Here is a 16,041-nt window from a genome sequence, read left to right on the forward strand (position 1 = left end):
CCGCTCCTCAGCTTGCCAGCCCCGCAGGGAAGCGAAGCTGCCTTACAGCCACCTTGTGCGCAATGAGGGTGGTAATTTGTGCTCTTTATGCTCTATCTCTGCTTTTAATTTCCTCGCCTTGATGACCGAAGCAAACTTTACTTGGCTAGTGACTAGCAGTAATGTTTCACTTTGCCTCGTTGCTCCCAGCTCCATGAACATCCCCAGGATGATTCTTCCCTGTTTGCTCTTCAGTGAATTGCAGTGCTGCAGTCCCTGGGATGCTGCTGTTAAACACACCCAGTGCTTTTATTTTTTTTTTTTTTTTGAGACACATGATACTGGAAGGTCTTAACAGGTCAAATACTCTCCCCTGCTTTGATAAGCAGCAGATGTGTGTGATTGATAAGAGGTGAGGGGCTGAGGAGCGTCGAGGCAGCGGAGTGAGCTGGTGGAGAGCGGGTTTGTTCCTTACTGATGGCTCTCTGGGATGCAGGGATATGGGATGACTAATCACTTACTGTAAGAAATAGCATGAGATCTGAATGGATGGTCAGAGCTGAGTCACTGCCTTGTCCGTGCTACAGTTGTGCTGATTTCCAAACGCATTCATTTCTTATTAATCAGCACACAGTGTGCCATTAATGAGCTTTATTGGGTATTTTTACTGAAAACCGCCCCATCCTTGTCCGGTTGCACATCGCTGCTGGGTGTCTGAGCGTGGCTTGGAGCCTTCTGTTGTCCGCAGCTGCTTTTAACTCCTCTGGTCTGTTCAGCACATGCAATCCCAGGCTGGCTTTTGCAATGCAGCGTCGAGCTTTTGAGTCTGTGTTATTTCCAACCTGTCTTTGCAACTTGAATTTTCCTCTTTTGCAAAAAAAAAAATATTGTCTTGTGGGGCTGGGAGGAGGTGGTTTTTTTCTTGAAAGCTGCATGTTGGCAGAAGGGCTGCCCTTGTGGAGTGACTGTAAATACACTGTTAGTTGAATGTCATGGCCATTGGATTTTTTTGCATTTATTTTTAAACTATTCCATGTTTGATACTGTGTATAATAAATTTGCAGAATTTAGAGGACTATAACTTTCTTCATTCTTACTCTGCCTGACCGTGCACGCGAGGTGGGGTTGATGGAGGGTGCTTTGTGTCGAACCCCGCCGGTGGGGCTTGTCCTTGTGTTGCTGTCTTGGAGCTTTGCCCTGCGTTAGGGATGCTGTCGCCCTTCACAGTCCTCTCACGTCCCCTTCCACCTTCCCCCAGGGACAGGAGACCTGAGCCTTGTCCCCTGAGCAGATGTGCTGGGCAGGCTGCTGCAGGCAATTAATTTAGCCCACGCCTCAGGCTTGTTGAAATATATTTTTATTGCATTTCTGCAGGTTTTACAAAAATATGACAAAATAAATTAAAAAGAAATAAATAACCCCCTTAATTTCTTTTAATTTCCAAAAAAATAAAACACAGAAAGGAAAAAAACCCCACAACCAAAAAACCAACCAAACCAACTTAACTCTTCCCTCCTTCGTACAGTAACTGCCCAGAAGAGTGAGATACCAGACAGGCGGCTGTTTGTAGAAATACTTTGTATAGAGAAATGTTTAAAAATGCCCTGGACTTGCAGGGTCCTGGCAGCAGTGGGACCCTGCCCTCCCCTCCAGCAGTGGGGCAGGAACGGATGGTACCAGGACTGTTACTCTCAGGAGGGAAATGGGCCAAAAGAAACTCCCTTTAAGACCAGCGTGTGTTCAGGAATAGCGCATCAGAGCTGGCCCCGACCAGCCAAACCCAAGCAGAGAAATTAAATGAGATGGAGAAAGGGAGAGCGCTGCGTGCGTCGCCTGCAGTCCTGCCCCATCTCGGGGTGCGGGCAGGCTGGCGTGGGGCAAGCTTTGGGCTCCACAGAGCCCCAAGGACCAGGCAGCAGGGTGCCAAGCCGAGGCAGGGATGGGTGTTTGGGGTCACCTAGTACCCCCCAGACAGGCTGGGGTCTTTTCTCCTGCTATCGCACAACGCGCCACTGCTCCCGCCCTGGGGCATGGCTGCGGTGGTGCTGGGCTCACTGGGTTTCTGGGGACCCATGTGCCCCAGTTTCCCAATGCTCCCTTTTCCCTGGCCTTGCCCCAGAAACCTCTCCCACATCCTTGGCTCCTTGCACTCAGGAGAGGGCAGGGCTGGCATGGGAGGGTGAGGAGGGGACCAGGAGCCCCGTATGCCCCAGGGAGGGGGCTCTGCCCGACCTCCGGGGCTGTCTGTGGGGAGCCAGCCCTGGCCCTGGGGACAGCAAAGCACAGGGCTGTCCCCAGCTAACGTGGGGATCTCGCCCCCACTGGGAGCCCACCCTGGTGAGGATGGGGATGGTGCCCTTGGCCCCAGAGAGCATCTCCCTGCCTGTGCTGGACCATCGGCGGCACTTGGGCTTCCATGCTGCAGCGCAGGTGAGCGGAGCAGCAGGTAAAGCCTTCACCGCCTCCTGCCCTTATTGCTGTATAAAATGGCTTGATTCAAAGACCCCAAAAAAATGACATGACGTGTAGAAAGAGATGGTGGGGGGCAGAAAAACAACCTGATGTTTCCTACAGCCCAGGCCTTGGGGAGAGAGGGGTGACAGACCCTGTGTGACTGCCTAGGCCTGAACCAGGCACAGTGATGGGGTGGCCGCCCAGGCGTCCCCCCGGCTCCCGGCAGCCCCCTGCCCCCCCCCCCCCCCCCCCCCCCCCCGTTTGCTTTGGAAATGGTTGGTGGCTGGTGGGCAGAGAGCAGAGCTGGTGGTCAGGAGCAGGAGGGAGCTGGCAGGGCTGGATGTCCCCAGCCATGTCAGCTGTGGGCACCGCGTTGGGGTGCCACCACCCCATCCTGCCCCCTAAAGCAAAGCAGCACCGAGCAGAGCCGCTGAAAAGCGAGGAGCAGCCTCCTCCCCACGCAGTCGGAGCAAGGACAGCGGCTGTTAAAGCACGACTAGACCCAGCGATGGCAAACCCTTTTTGCCCTGGCAGAAGCTGCTCCCACCCCCCACCCCTCCCTTGTGGAGAGGTCACGTCTCCCCCCGCCCCCCCCCCCCCCAGCCCTGCTCCTTCTCCTGGGCTTCGGCATGACCTCCACGTGTGAGTGCCTTATTGCAAAATAATTCCACAAAATAAGAAAGTGGAGAGGGGAAGGGACCATCCCAGCTCGCGTTGCAGTCGCTGGGGCCGCTGCCCACACCTGGCCAGGCTCTGCCGACCGTGGCACTGGTGCCAGCTCTCGCCTCTGCTGCCTCAAGCCGTCGGATGAAGAAGGGGAGAGAGTCGCTCGCGTTGGGTTTTGTTTCGGTTTTAGTGCAAGAAATGCTGCCCATGCATGGGAATCCAGGTGGCTGGCGCTTGCTGCTCACCCCCCTCCCTCCCGGCCATCCGGGCTTCGGGCAGGAAAACGTCCCGGTGCTGGGAAGGAATCCACGCGGAGGCTGCCAGGAGCAGGACGGAGCAGGGCAAGGCGCCAGTGCTGGCGGGACACCGGGCGGTGGCTGCGCGGCGGGGACTGTAGGCACGGGTGAGTGGAGCTCCTCTCGCCGCTGCTCCCACGAGCACCGTGGTTGCATCGCTCCGCGATGGGAGACGTGGTGCTGAGTCTGGCGGGCTGGTCCTGGGGGATATGGCAGCACCACGCTCCCCTGTGTCTCCTTGGGCCGGACCATGGCACCTCCCTTTGCTGACTCCTCTGGGTGATGCTGGCGGCCGGGACCCCAGGCTCATGGCACAGAACCAGACCGGGGCATCTCCCACCGGTGAGCATGGGAAGAGCCGCAGGAGGGAAACCTCTTGGGATGCTCCATCCAAAGCTGCGGCCAGACCCTGCTGCTGCTCGCACCGATGGCGCTTCGCTCAGGTCCTTGGCGCAGGATGCGGCCGGACCCCCGCTGGAGCTGGGGTGGCAGCAGATCCCAGCAGAGGGGCTGGAGGGATGCAAGGGGACGCGGCAGAGGGGGATGGTGCAGAGCGAGGGGCCAGCGCTGGCACCAGCCCTGCGTTCCCTGCAGCAGGGGACAGCGAGGAGTGGCGAGGGGGGGACGATGTCTATGGCTGCCTGGAGGAGGGCACGGGCAGCCCCGGGAGGTCCGGTTAGAGTTTATAGCTCCCGCTCTCGTCCTCTGCCCGGCTATCTGGCTCCTCTCGGCTCCCCTCCTCCGGCACCCCGTTGAGATGGGACTTGCTGGGGACCAGCCGCTCACCCGTGTCTGCCGAGGGGCCGGGCCGGGGCTGGGGGGAGGCAGTGGCCACAGCACCGTTGCCCCCAGCCCCTTCAGACTTGCCAAAATTGAAGAGCTTGCCGGGATTGAATGGCTTGGTGGGCGACTGGACCTTCTCGGTCCCTGCGTCCCGCTTAGTCTCAGGGGATTTCAGGAACTTGAAGCTGAGGAAGCCGGGGAGCTTGTTCTCGCTGCCAGTGGGTGACTGGGGGGACCTGGCAGTGGCTGTGCTGCTGGCCCCGGCCCCCCCGGAGAGGAACTTGCCCTGCAAAGGGATGATCTGCTTCAGCTTCATCACGTTGTTGGTGGCCAGGAGGGAGCTGGGTCGCTTGGGCTTGTCGGAGCCATGCGAGCTGCCCCCGGAGCCCTTCCCCTTGCTCTGGCTCTTCTCGTGGGCCGGGTCCTGCCCAGCAGCCTCGGGCTTGGCATCGTCGCGGCTGGACTCGCGTTCCTTGCGAGCCTGGTACTCAGCGTGCCGCTGCCGCTCCTCCTCCTCCCGCTTGCGCCGCTGCTGCTGCTGGAAGTGGTGCTGTGCCTGCCGCTCGTGCTTCTGTCAACGGGGAGCCTGTCAGCCCCAGGGACACCTTGGGGAGCCCACCGGCCCTGGGGACAGGGGGTCCCAACTGTGTGCTCGGCCCCAAAGTAGGTCCCATCCTGGCATCGCCTACCTTGAAGGCCTCGCGGCGCTGGTACTCCAGCTTGGCCATCTCCTCAGCTACCCAGGCAGGGATGTCGGGGATGGCCACTTGGATGATGTACTTCAGGAACAAGGCGAAATGCTGGAGGGGGCACATGGGTCCGGCTGAGCATCCCCACCCCGGCCGCTACCTGTCCCAAAATGCACCCCACCAGGGATAGGGGACCAGAGAGACCCTGCAATAACAGCCTGGGGGACCCTGGCCCGTCGCATTGCTCGGCAGCACCCACCGCCTGCAAGGAGCTGCCTGGGGTTACAGCGGAGGGTTTAGGGCTGAGACCCCCATCCCTGGAGGGGAGGGTCTGCGGGAATCCTCGGCTGGCTGAGCCAAGATGACACCTTGTCACGCGCAGGGAGACCCTAGTGGAACAGCCAGCCACGGAGCGGGCGGCAGGTGCACCGTACCTCCAGCACCACCACGGAGATGATGGCTCCCTCGGGGCTGAGCCAGGGGAAGAGGCGCTGGAGCTGCCCGCACTGGGCGATCAGGTAGCAGTTGACTACAATAGCCAGGACGCCCATGGCCTCCATCACCTTCTGCAAGAGTCATGGTGCCAGGGATGAGACCCTGGCCAGCTGGGCCCCCCCGGGGCCCCCTGCCACCCCCAGCCCACCTGCCACTGCCCGATGCTCTCGACGCGCTGGCCGAAGGGCCGCTGGAGCCCCGTGCACAGCTTGAAGGCGTCGCTCCGGATCTCAATGATGTTGTTCACTAGGGCGCACATGGCAGCCAGGGGGAAGGCAGAGGAGAAGAGCACCACGTAGCCAAACTGGATGAACATCTCCTGGTAGTCCTGGAAGGTGTCCTGGCAAGGAGGAGGTGGAGGAAGAGCGCGCTGCAATGGGGCTGTGGGGGTACACTGCACCCCACTGTCCCTGTGCCTTCCCGGACCACTCACCTCGTACTTCTTCATGCAGCTCTCCACCTCTGCCTGTGTCAGCTGCGTGGAGTAGTCTTCCTCTGGTGGGTCGATCCACGACGCCCGGTTGCGCTTCCGCCCTTCCTCCTCTCCCTCCTCCTCCTCCCGACTCTCAGCCCCCCGCCTCCTCCGGCCAGCCCGTGGGACCACTGCCGGCTCTGCCGCCTTGACCGGGCTGCCAGGGGGACCTTCGGCCTCATCCTCATCCTCACAGAGCTCGAAGACAGACGCAGGGTCCATGCCCTTCTCCACCATGGTGGGGCTGCCCTCCTCCAGGAAGCTCTCATCCTCGGGGCCGCCGGGCTCCCCACCGCGCCGCTCTGCCTTCTCGATGAAGCTCACCTTCTTCAGCTTCAACCCGCAATCCAGGGCGCTCTCCTCCTCCGAGTCCGACTCACGCCGCTCTTCCTCCTCCTCCTCTTCCTCCGGCACCCCACAGCCCCCGTTCAGACACTTCTTCTCCCCCCGAGACCCCTCAGGGGGGGCTGGGGGGCGGCGGCGGGGGGTGAGCAGGCAGAGGACGGTGTGGGCGAGCTGGCGGAGGCTGCGGAGGCTGAGGTCCCCCCGGCGCAGCCGGCGGTACAGGTGGGGCTGTGACACCTCCCTGACGTTCTGCAGGAACTGGCGGGTGATGAGCAGCGTGGCCAGCATCTGCACGGGGACATGGGGCACACGCTGTCACCTGGGGAGGGAGGACAGCACCCAGGGCGGGGCGCATGTGTCCCTGCACCCCCATCACCTGCCCCTGTGGGGTCCCTGCTCCTCCCCGAGGCCATGCTGGCGGAGTGGGACACCCAAGCCCTGTCCCCCCGCTCCTGTGACCCCCCGCCCCGTCGGTGACAATGGATGGGATGGGACCTCAGCGGTGCTGGGGTCATGCGTGCCACTGCCAGCCAGAGCAGAGCTGGGGACACCTGTGTCCCTCCCGGGGGCAGTGGGGGTCCCGAGGTGGGGGGTCCCTCCCCGCTCCTACTTTGGATACTCCCAGTCTCCAGCAAAAGCCCAGGAGGCCCTTAAAGAAGATGAGAGAGAGGTGGAGGTGGAGGAGGATGAAGGGAAGGAGAGCCTCTCTGAGCTGACGCACGAGGCTTTGGGAGAGAGAGAAGATGAGCAGGAGCTGTGGAAGGGACAGAAGAACAGACAGACAGAGAGAGACCGTGAGCAGGAGCAGGAGCTGGGGACCTGGCGCAGCCTCCGGCCAGGAGCACAGGGACATGTGGGGACACCGGCCCCCCGGGAGGGCGCGGGGGTGGTGGTGGCAGGGGTGGCTCGAGGACATCCGTCTGTCCGTCCAGGTGACGCCAGGGGGGCTCAGGCTGGCCCCGCCGCCCCCGGGCATGGCCCTTACCTCCTTCAGCCGCTCCATGTCTTTGAGGTAGAAACCGATGTAGAAAAGACTCAGGTATGAATTTACAAACTGAAACTGGGGGGGAGGGGGGGGTGAGCACAGGGCAGCTGCCGGGACCCCCCCCCGGTCCCTCTGCCCCTCCCCCAGTCCCCCTCACCAGGACGATTTTGATGATGAGGTGTTTCTCGTAGGCACTCTGCAGGCGGTAGTTCTCTGCAAAGCAGAGGAAGGGGTGTCAGCGTGGGGCTCAGGGAGGGGTCCCAGCACCCAGCACCCAACCCTGCCAGAAGCACCCCCGGGTGCTGCCCCCACGCACCCATGTCGTTCAGCCAGTACGCAATCTTCTTGTAAACCTCGTCGCAGGCAGTGACGATGACAGCCAGGATGATTTTGGGGAGGAAACGGATGATCCGGGGCAGCTCCTGGATGCTCAGCACAAACTCCTGCAGGGGTGAGGAGGGGGGCAGGGGCAGGGGCAGGGTCAGGGTCAGCACAGAGGGGGCTGGCAGCCCAGAGTGGGCAGGGTGAGGACCCACCTGGAGCTGGAAGCAGCCCAGCATGAGGAGGAAGACGAAGGAGAGGCAGGTGAGGCAGATGGGGAGGCTGACTAGGCACTGGAAGAGCAGGCGCTTCCATGGTGGGTAGTAAAACTCCTCTGCGCTGGTCACGGGGCTGATTCTCTTAATGCCCTAATGGGGGGGGTACAGCAGTGTGTGACCCTCCTTGCGGTGGGGAGCCCCTCTGTGACCCCAGTTCTGGGGGGACCCAGCACAGACCCCCTTGGGTGGCTTGTCAGGGTCAGCGGGGCTCAGCCAGCCCCCAGCCCCAGGGACACCCCCCAGGCATGGGAACTGCCCCTCCCCAGGGCTCACCCTGAACTGGGGCCGGGGCTCCTCGATGGACTCGGCCGGGGTGTCCAGTGTCCCCCACTTGTAGGCGAACTCGGCCCCACGGCGCTTCCACTCCTCGAGGAAGAGGGTGGCCCAGATGACGTTGAAGATGGCAAAGACCACACAGCAGATGTCCTGGCTGGTCTGTGGGACAGGTGGCACCAACTGCACCGGGGTCGGTCCCCTCCTGTCCCCAACACCCCCCCAAAGCCCTCGGAAGCCACATGGTGCTGCCCCAGCCCCACCACTGTGGGCTCAGGAGCCTCCCAGCTCAGCAGCCATTGCAGCATTAAAGCATCATAGGGAAAGCCCAGAGCAAGGAGGGATGGAAACCCCTCCACAACCCCCACACAGGGATGTACCCCGTTTCCTGACCCTCCTCACCTGGTCACTCTCAGTGAAGGTGTAGAGGATGGAGCCAAAGACAGCGGGGTACACCATGGCCGAGGTGTAAAAGCCCAGCCAGGCAAAGTACATGGCGATTTTCACCCCGAAGTAGTCACAGATCTCATCTGGAGGGGCCAAGCAGGGTGTGAGCAGGGCTGGGACCTCCAGACCTCCCCCCCCATGCCACCCCCTCGATACCTTACCGAGTGGCTGAGCCTCGCAGACTGCCTGCACCCAGGACTTCATGAGCCGCTTGAGGATCCTCTGCTCGTGCAGCGGGAAGACCTGCTGGATGACGCCGCGGGCTGCCAGCTCTGGGACTGCACCGCGGGACACGGGCTGAGGGATGGGCTGGGGGGACACCAGCAGCCCGCCCCGGCCCCCCACGTGTGTCCCCGGATGACCCTGACGCAGACAGCTTTGGGCAAGCACAACAGGGGGGATGGTTTTGGGGTGACCGTGGCACACCGGGCCTCTGTGCCCAGCCACAGCACAGCCACTGCCCACCCACCACCCTGTCCGGCGCACAGCCCCGGGGATGGGGACACGTGGTGACAGGGGACCTTTGCTGGGCTTGTGTCCTCCGGGGCTACCATGGCACAGCTCGGGCAGGGGGTGAGAGGCAGTGGGGTGGCAGTGCTGTGCCGTGCTGCGGTGTGCCGTGCTGTCCCACGGTGTGCTGTGCCGTGGTGTGCCGTGCCGTGGTGTGCTGTGTGATGCCGCGGTGTGCCATGCTGTGCCGCAGTGTGCTGTCCCGCGGTGTGCCGTGCCGTACTCACTGATGGGCTGCCCCTCGAGGAAGTGGATGTTGTGCAGCGACTCGCCCTGCTTGGCACGCAGGTTCTCCAGCCAGTACCTGATGATGTTTTGCCGTTCCTGCAGCACCGCAGTGGGGTTGAGCCCCAGGCAATGGTCCCACTGCCCAGCTCCCGGCCCCTCTCCTGCCACACCCGCAGCCCCAGCCCCTGTCCCCTCCCCACACCCGCCTTGTACGCGGCGTGGGCCATGGCTGGATCAGTCTGCAGTGGGGCTGGGGCTCCCTGATCCCCTTCTTCACCTGGGGAGGGGGACAGGACCTGTCTTTTCTGCCCCATGTCCCTGTATCCCTACATCCCTGCATCCCTACATCCCTGCATCCCTACATCCCTGCACCTGCACATCCCTGCCCCATGTCCCTGCATCCCTGCCCTGTATGCCTACATCCCCACATCCCTGCATCCCCGCATTCCCACACCCGCACATCCCTGCATCCCCACATCCCTGTATGCCCACATCCCTGCCCCATGTCCTCACATCTCTGCCCTGCATCCCCACATCCCTGCATCTGCACATCCCTGCATCCCTGCATCCCCACATCCCTGCCTCACGTCCCTCTGCATCCCACCTGAGAGGTGAAGAAGTAAAGCTCGTTCTCGATGTTCTCATAGATGTAATCCTCCTCGCAGGAGAAGCTCCGCATGCCTCCGCCAAACTCAGCTTTCACTGGCTTTCGCAGCCCGATCTCGTCAGCCCCACGCAGCAAACTGCAGGGAGAGGTGACGCAGCTGGGGACATGGCGGGGGACACAGTGGGGACTGAGGATGTGGCTGGGACCCTACCTCTCATAGGTGGCGGTGACAAAGAAGGCGTAGACATGGGTGTGCTTGTGGTGCCGGACCTGGACGATGAGCTCGGGGATGCCGAGGCGGATGTGGTTCAGGAGCCAGAGCAGCGTGTGATCGTCAGTGGTGTCTGGACGGTGATGGTCAGCATGGTCCACGTCCCCCAGCGCAGCCCATCCTGGTGCTCACCCGTTCCCATGTCCCCTGTCCCTCCCCACGTCCCCCATCCCTCATCCCTCCCCACATCCCCTATACCTCCCCGAATCCCCCATTCCTCCCTACATCCCCCATTCCTTCCCTTCCTATGTCCCCCACCCCTTTTCACATCCCTCATCCTTCCCCATGTCCCCAATCCCTCCCCATGTCCCCAATCCCTCCCCACATCCTCCATCCCCACTGCAGCTCTGTGCCACCATCCGGCCGTTCCACACCGGCACCATCAGCCCCTGCCCCCGGGCATCTCCCTACCCGGGAAGGTCATGAGCACGTCGCAGTTCTCTGTGGGTACCGTCTTCATCCAGGCCTTGTGGGACATGATGTAGCGCCCAGCTTGGAGCAGCCGCTTCCCGAAGAGCTTATCTGCCAGAGGGAGGCAGGGGGTGAGCAGCCACGGGACCGCCCCCACCCACAGCCCTGGGAACCAGACCCCCAAGCACCGACTCAGCTGCCAGCACATGGGATGGGTGCGGGTACCCGGGCATGTCCCCAGCGGTGGCCACTGCCAGGTCACGGCCCCACTCCCTCGTGGTGAGGGTGACGCTGGCCCTGGCTCAGGTTTCTCCTCCAGCAGCTCAGGGTGCCCAAAAAGGCCCCGACAGCTGCCGGGGAGGAGCTGGTGATGTGTCCTGCCACCCCTGAGGTGCCGGCTGCCGCGGGGAGCCCCGGGGTGCCCCCCTGCAACCCCCCAGCTGCTCACCTCTGCCCACAGCCCCACCGCAGGGCCAGGATCTTGCAGGGCCGCGGCTCCGGGAGATGGGAAACCGCAGGAAAAATGGGGAGAGTGAAAAAGCAGCCGGTCTCCATGGAAACCCAGGGAGGCCCCGCGTCGCCGTGATGAGAGGTGGGATGGGGACAGTCCCCAGGGTCCCCTTGTCACCCCCCGGCGGGGGCCAGCACAGGGACATGGCCCCTGTCTGCTGCGAGGTGCACCGTGGGGACAGGCTGTCCCCGTGCCCAGCGTCCCCATCGCACCTCCTGGGGCTGACAGGGACCAGGTGCATCCCAAAACGCTGCCTGGAGCTGGCAGGGACGACAGGATGAGGCTCCTCGGTGGTGCTGGAGTGGGTGCCTGCCACAGCACCTCGTGTCATCCAGCCCCACGCTGGCAGTGTGCCCAGCTACCTCCCTGCCTCAGTTTCCCCTCCCGAGCCAGGGTGGCAGAGCCAGGACTGTCTGGGCTGACCGATGCCGGGGGGGGGGGGGGGGGGGATGTCATGATGCCCGGGGATGTCACGGCCTCTCCAGCTGCCCCAGGGCTGGGAAGGTCCCTGGGTTCCGGAAACGCCGCTCACCCCAGGACCGGCTGGCCCCAAAAAACAGGAAACGCCAAACCTGCTCCGGGAGCTCATCCCAGGGAATGCACCCCAGGTCTAGTCCCCCCAGAACCCCCTGGGCTGGGGGCAGCACAGCAGGGTCCCACCACCTGGGCTGAGACCCAACAAACTCATCGCCTGAGACGCCGCCAGGAAAGGGCCACAGCGCCCAGCTCTGAAAGGCCACCCTGTCCTGGCACCGTGGGCGAAGGCCAGGGACAGCGCCAGGCTGCCAGCCAGCCACCCCCGGAGCGGGCCCGATCCTGCACCCCACGACACAGCTCGCACCGCAGGCCCAGGCTGCCAGGGTGCTGGGGCAGGGGCACGGTGCTGGTGGCGGTGGCTCCGCCGCGCTCGCCGGGCAGCTCGCCGATGCCGGCAGGGTGAGCTCACCCATCCTGAATTATTTACACCACGCCGGGAGTGGTGTAACCCGGCCGGCAGCGCAGGTGGCACAGTGGGGGCACCGTGGGGGCTCGGCCGGGCAGCGGCGGAGGCAGCCAGCAGCGCCCGCACACGCGTGTGCACCAGCGTGCAAAGCACAGTGATGCCGGGGTGGGTGTCCACCCTAAGGCGCCCACCCCAAGGCCTCGGCTCTGGGTGCTGGAGGGTCCTTCCCTGCCCAAGGTCATGGGAAAAGAGGTGGCCAAGCTGCAGGGGGGTCCCCAGTGCTGCTCTGCCCCCCACCCTGGCTGGGCATGGGGGGGGCAAACCCTGCCTTTGCCCCGCTGCAGCTGCGGGGTCCTTCTGGCCCCACTGCCAGCGAGAGCGGCCCCCAGCCCCCTCAGCCCCCGGTGCCAGCACCAAGCTGGCACGAGGGGTCCGCCGGCAGGGCGCGGGGATGGAGCCCCGCAGAATCCCAGCCCACCCCCAGACCTGTGCCCCCCCTCATGCCCCACGGCCCCCTGCTCCCCCGTCACGCCGGGCCGTGCCGCTCACCTTGGCTCACCAGGATAAGGTCACGGGAGCTGCAGCGTGCGGGGACGGGCACGGCACTGCCCCGCTGCCGAGCGGAGCCCGCGGAAGGAGGCATCTGGGGGGGCGGCGATGCCGCCTGCCACGGGCGGCCGTGTCCCGGGGGGGCACAAAGTGGGTCACCCACCCGCGGGCGGGAGTCCCGCTCAGTGGCACGCGGGCAGTGGGCCCTGCCAGCACCGCCTGGCCCGGTGGACCCCAGCCCGGCCGTGGGGATGTCACCTGCCCCCCGGGGCCACATGGAGGGGGGGGAGACCCCAACCCCCAGCCTGGGGACCCCGACTCAAACCCCCTGTACTGCACCTGCTGCCAATCTCTGTCCTGGGGGGCACAGAGCTGGTCGGGGGTGGGCATGGGCCTGTCTCAGGGGGGCAAATGGACCTTCCTGGGGGAGCTACACGGTCCCGAGGTGACACGGGGGGTGCATGGACCCGGTGCTGGGGGGGGGCACTGGTTCGACTCTGGGGACACAGACCTGTGCGTGGACCCCATTCCGGGGGGTCACGGACCAGTGGTGGGGTGGGGAGGGACACGCACATCCCTGGTCCCCGGAGAACCACAGCACCCCCCAGTCCCCCTCCAGGGATGGAACGCCGGGGGGGGGCACGGAGCTGTCCCGGAGGGAGCACGGAGGGTGCTCAGAGCCCCCTCCCCCCCCATCCCCGGGGAGCCGCATCCCGGCCGGGCCCCGCCGACATCCGCATCGAGCCGCAGGGAGCTGCCCCCCCGGCCCGCAGCCGCCCCCCCGCCTCGCCGCCCGGTGCCACCTTACCCAGGACGCCGGCGGGGGCCGCCGGTTCCGTGCGCTCCTCCCCGGCCGCGGCCCGCCGGGGCCGGTCGCCGTCCTGCGCTGCCAGCGGCGGCTCGGGCATGGCGCGGGGCTCGGCGGCGGCTGGGCGGCGGGGGCCGGTGCATGGGGCCGCTGCCGCCGCTGCCGCCCGAGCCGCCGCCGCCGCCGCCGGGCGGGAGGAGGGACAAAGGCGGCGGAGCGGGGCGCCGCGCTCCCGGCCCCTTTAATTGTCTGGCGGGGCCGCCGCCGCCCAGCGCCCGCCGCACCGGCCACGCGTGTCCGGCCGCGCCCCGTGGGGTGGTCCTGGGGGAGCGGGGCGGGGGCTCAGCCCCCCGCGGGGGGGCGCGGAGCGTATTGCCCCCGCTGCGTGACCCCCGCAACACCCCAGCTGCGTATCCCCAGCATCCCCCTCCCCGGCTGCGTGTCCCAGCAGTCACCCCGCTGCGTGTCCCCCACAGCACCTGTCCCCAGCAAAACCCCAGCTGCGTGTCCCCAGTATCCCCCCCGCGACTGCGTGTCCCCAGCATCCCACTATGCCCACCCCTCCTCGGCGCTGCCCCAAGTCCCCAGCATCCCCCTCCCCCTCGCCTGTATGCCCCCAGCATCTCCCCCCCACCGCCTGCGTGTCCCCAACACCCCCCCACCGCCTGCATGTCCCCAGCATCCCCCCCTGCTGCGTGACCCCATCAACACCCCAGCTGCATGTCCTCAGCCAGCATTCCCCTGCCTGCGTGTCCCCAGCGTCCCCCCTCCCCGGCTGCGTGTCCCCAGCATCCCACCCCGGTTGCAGTGTCCCCACCAGCCCCCCGCCCGATGTCCCCAGCACCCCCCACTCGGGATTGTCCCACGTCCGCAGCGCCCCCACCCCTGGGGCTGTCCCCTGAATCTCCAAACCCCCTGTACCCTGCCTGCTCCCCCCACACCTCCCCGGGGTTGCCCCATGTTTCAGCATCCCCCACCCCGGGCTGCCCCTGCATCCCCAACCCCCTCCTACCCTGCCTGCCCCCAGGGTGCCCCCCATCCCCCCTGCCCCCGTGCCCCCCCCATCCCCCCCCCCGGCCCCGGCATGGCGCCCAGCCCTGCAGGTCAGGCTGTTCCCCGGAGTGCCTGGGCAGGGGGGGACACCGGTAACCCGACCGGGGCTGCACGCTGCCGCCCTGACCTTTTGGGAGCCCTCCTCTGCTACCGGCTTCACAGCCCTCCTCGGGGTGGGGGGGCCCCTCCAGCCCCATGGGTCCTGGGGCCCAGCACAGCCTGGCCAGGGCCCCCTGTGAGCCCCCTCGGCAGTGTGGGCATTGGAGTGGGGGGCACCCCTGTGCCAGGTCCCGCTTGCCCCCCCCTCCCCACACCACACAGGCCCACGGCTATTTTGGGGCAGGGGCTGGGTGCCAGCACTGACGAAGGGTGCCACAAGGAGCTGTCCCCAGTTGGAGGGGGGGGGACGACAGGCTGGCACATCTCCCAGGACAGGCCTGGCCACTGTCCCTGCCTTGGCTGGGCATGGGGTGCTCCCCCGCTACCCCCGCCCAGGGGGTCTGGCAGAGCCCAAATCCCCCCTAGATCCTCCTGGGACCCCCATGGGCCAGGGCCAGCTGCTTGGAGGGCTGGAGAAGGCTGAGCTGCTCAGAGCTGGGGGGAAAGGGGGGGCCCACAGAGCTGCACCCCAGGGTGGGGAGAAGGTCCGGGCTGCACTGGTCACCCAGGGTCTGCGCCGGGGCCTTGCAGGTGTGTGCAGGGCAGCATGCACCCGAGGACCCCAGAGCCCCCCAGGAGACACCCCCACTAGCCCCAGAGATCACATCCCTGGTGATGCTCTGTGGCCACTCTGAGCTCCTGGACCTTGTCCTGTGCCCACAGAGCATGGGGGTCTTGGGGGCTTTGGGGGTGTCCACAGGGATTCAGTAGAGGAGGTGGCAGTGAGTGTCCAGCATCCTGGGGATTCCAGCATCCCTGCCCTGCATCCCTGCCCTGCATCCTGGGGATTCCAACATCCCTGCCTACATCCCTGCCTGTATCCCTGCCAGCATCCCAGCCATGCTGCTGTTGGCTCCTCCCTGCTCCAGCGCCTTTGTCTACATGGCTGTCGTGCCCCGCCCCCCCCCGCCCCATCCCCGTCCCTGTCGTCGTCGTCCCCCCACTGCAGCGCCCACAGCCCTCCCCAGGCACCAGCCACCACCAAACCGCCAACAACTGAGTCGAAATTTTGGGGACTGTCGTGGGGGGGTGGTGAAGACCCCCAGAGCAGGGGGGGACCCCTTGGTCCTGGCTGCTGGTACCCCAAGCCCTGTGTACCGGCTGGCCTGCCTCCACCCCCCCACCCCCAGTCCATGAGCCCTGAGCAGGAGGGGAGGGGGACAGGGATAAGGTCCCCCAGGCCTGGGCGAGGGGGGACAACGGGGAGTGGGGAGTGGGATGAGGGATGGGGGGAAGGAAGCCTGGCGGTGCTTGGGGAAAATTTCTATGGTTCACTGAGCGGCAGGGCCGCAGGCGGCTGCGGGCCCTCCCCAGGTGCACGTAGCAGGGGGGTGGCTGGTGGGACCCCCCACCCCGCAGCCCAGGGGTAAGCCCCAGGCACCATGATGGGGGTGATACCCCCGGGATGTGGTGGGGGTTCTCTGGAGGAAAAGCGGCTCCGGTTTCATTGGGTGAGGAGCTGGGGGTCAGCCACCGTGGGGTGTGGGGTGCTCAGTGCAGGGCCCCCG

The 16,041-nt window shown here is 65.3% G+C and overlaps 1 protein-coding gene across 10 annotated transcripts; it reads right to left on the reverse strand.

The window, feature by feature from the left end:
* Nucleotides 1-286: 286 nt before the first annotated feature.
* On the reverse strand, nucleotides 287-14,712 carry ANO8 (anoctamin 8). 10 transcript variants are annotated; one of them, XM_080385217.1, is made up of 19 exons: nucleotides 13,322-13,936; nucleotides 10,959-11,005; nucleotides 10,511-10,621; nucleotides 10,040-10,172; nucleotides 9,826-9,964; nucleotides 9,221-9,317; nucleotides 8,645-8,761; nucleotides 8,439-8,566; nucleotides 8,037-8,198; nucleotides 7,701-7,853; nucleotides 7,481-7,607; nucleotides 7,322-7,377; nucleotides 7,165-7,239; nucleotides 6,790-6,933; nucleotides 5,796-6,467; nucleotides 5,511-5,702; nucleotides 5,302-5,433; nucleotides 4,868-4,978; nucleotides 287-4,749 (listed from the first exon to the last, which is right to left on the reverse strand). In XM_080385217.1, exons 1-19 carry the CDS (start codon nucleotides 13,864-13,866, stop codon nucleotides 4,072-4,074), a joined length of 3,819 nt encoding a protein of 1,272 aa, XP_080241343.1. In that variant the 5' UTR covers nucleotides 13,867-13,936; the 3' UTR covers nucleotides 287-4,071. The 10 variants fall into 10 exon arrangements, with proteins under 10 accessions (XP_080241343.1, XP_080241352.1, XP_080241345.1 ...); XM_080385226.1 differs by lacking the exons at nucleotides 10,959-11,005; nucleotides 13,322-13,936 and adding an exon at nucleotides 14,502-14,712 and having other exon boundaries at nucleotides 8,037-8,219; XM_080385219.1 differs by lacking the exon at nucleotides 6,790-6,933 and having other exon boundaries at nucleotides 8,037-8,219; nucleotides 13,322-13,939.
* Between the last annotated feature and the right edge of the window lie 1,329 nt (nucleotides 14,713-16,041).

This window comes from Falco punctatus (genome assembly GCF_963210335.1).
Source record: "Falco punctatus genome assembly, chromosome: 4".
Classification (NCBI taxonomy): Eukaryota; Metazoa; Chordata; class Aves; order Falconiformes; family Falconidae; genus Falco; species Falco punctatus.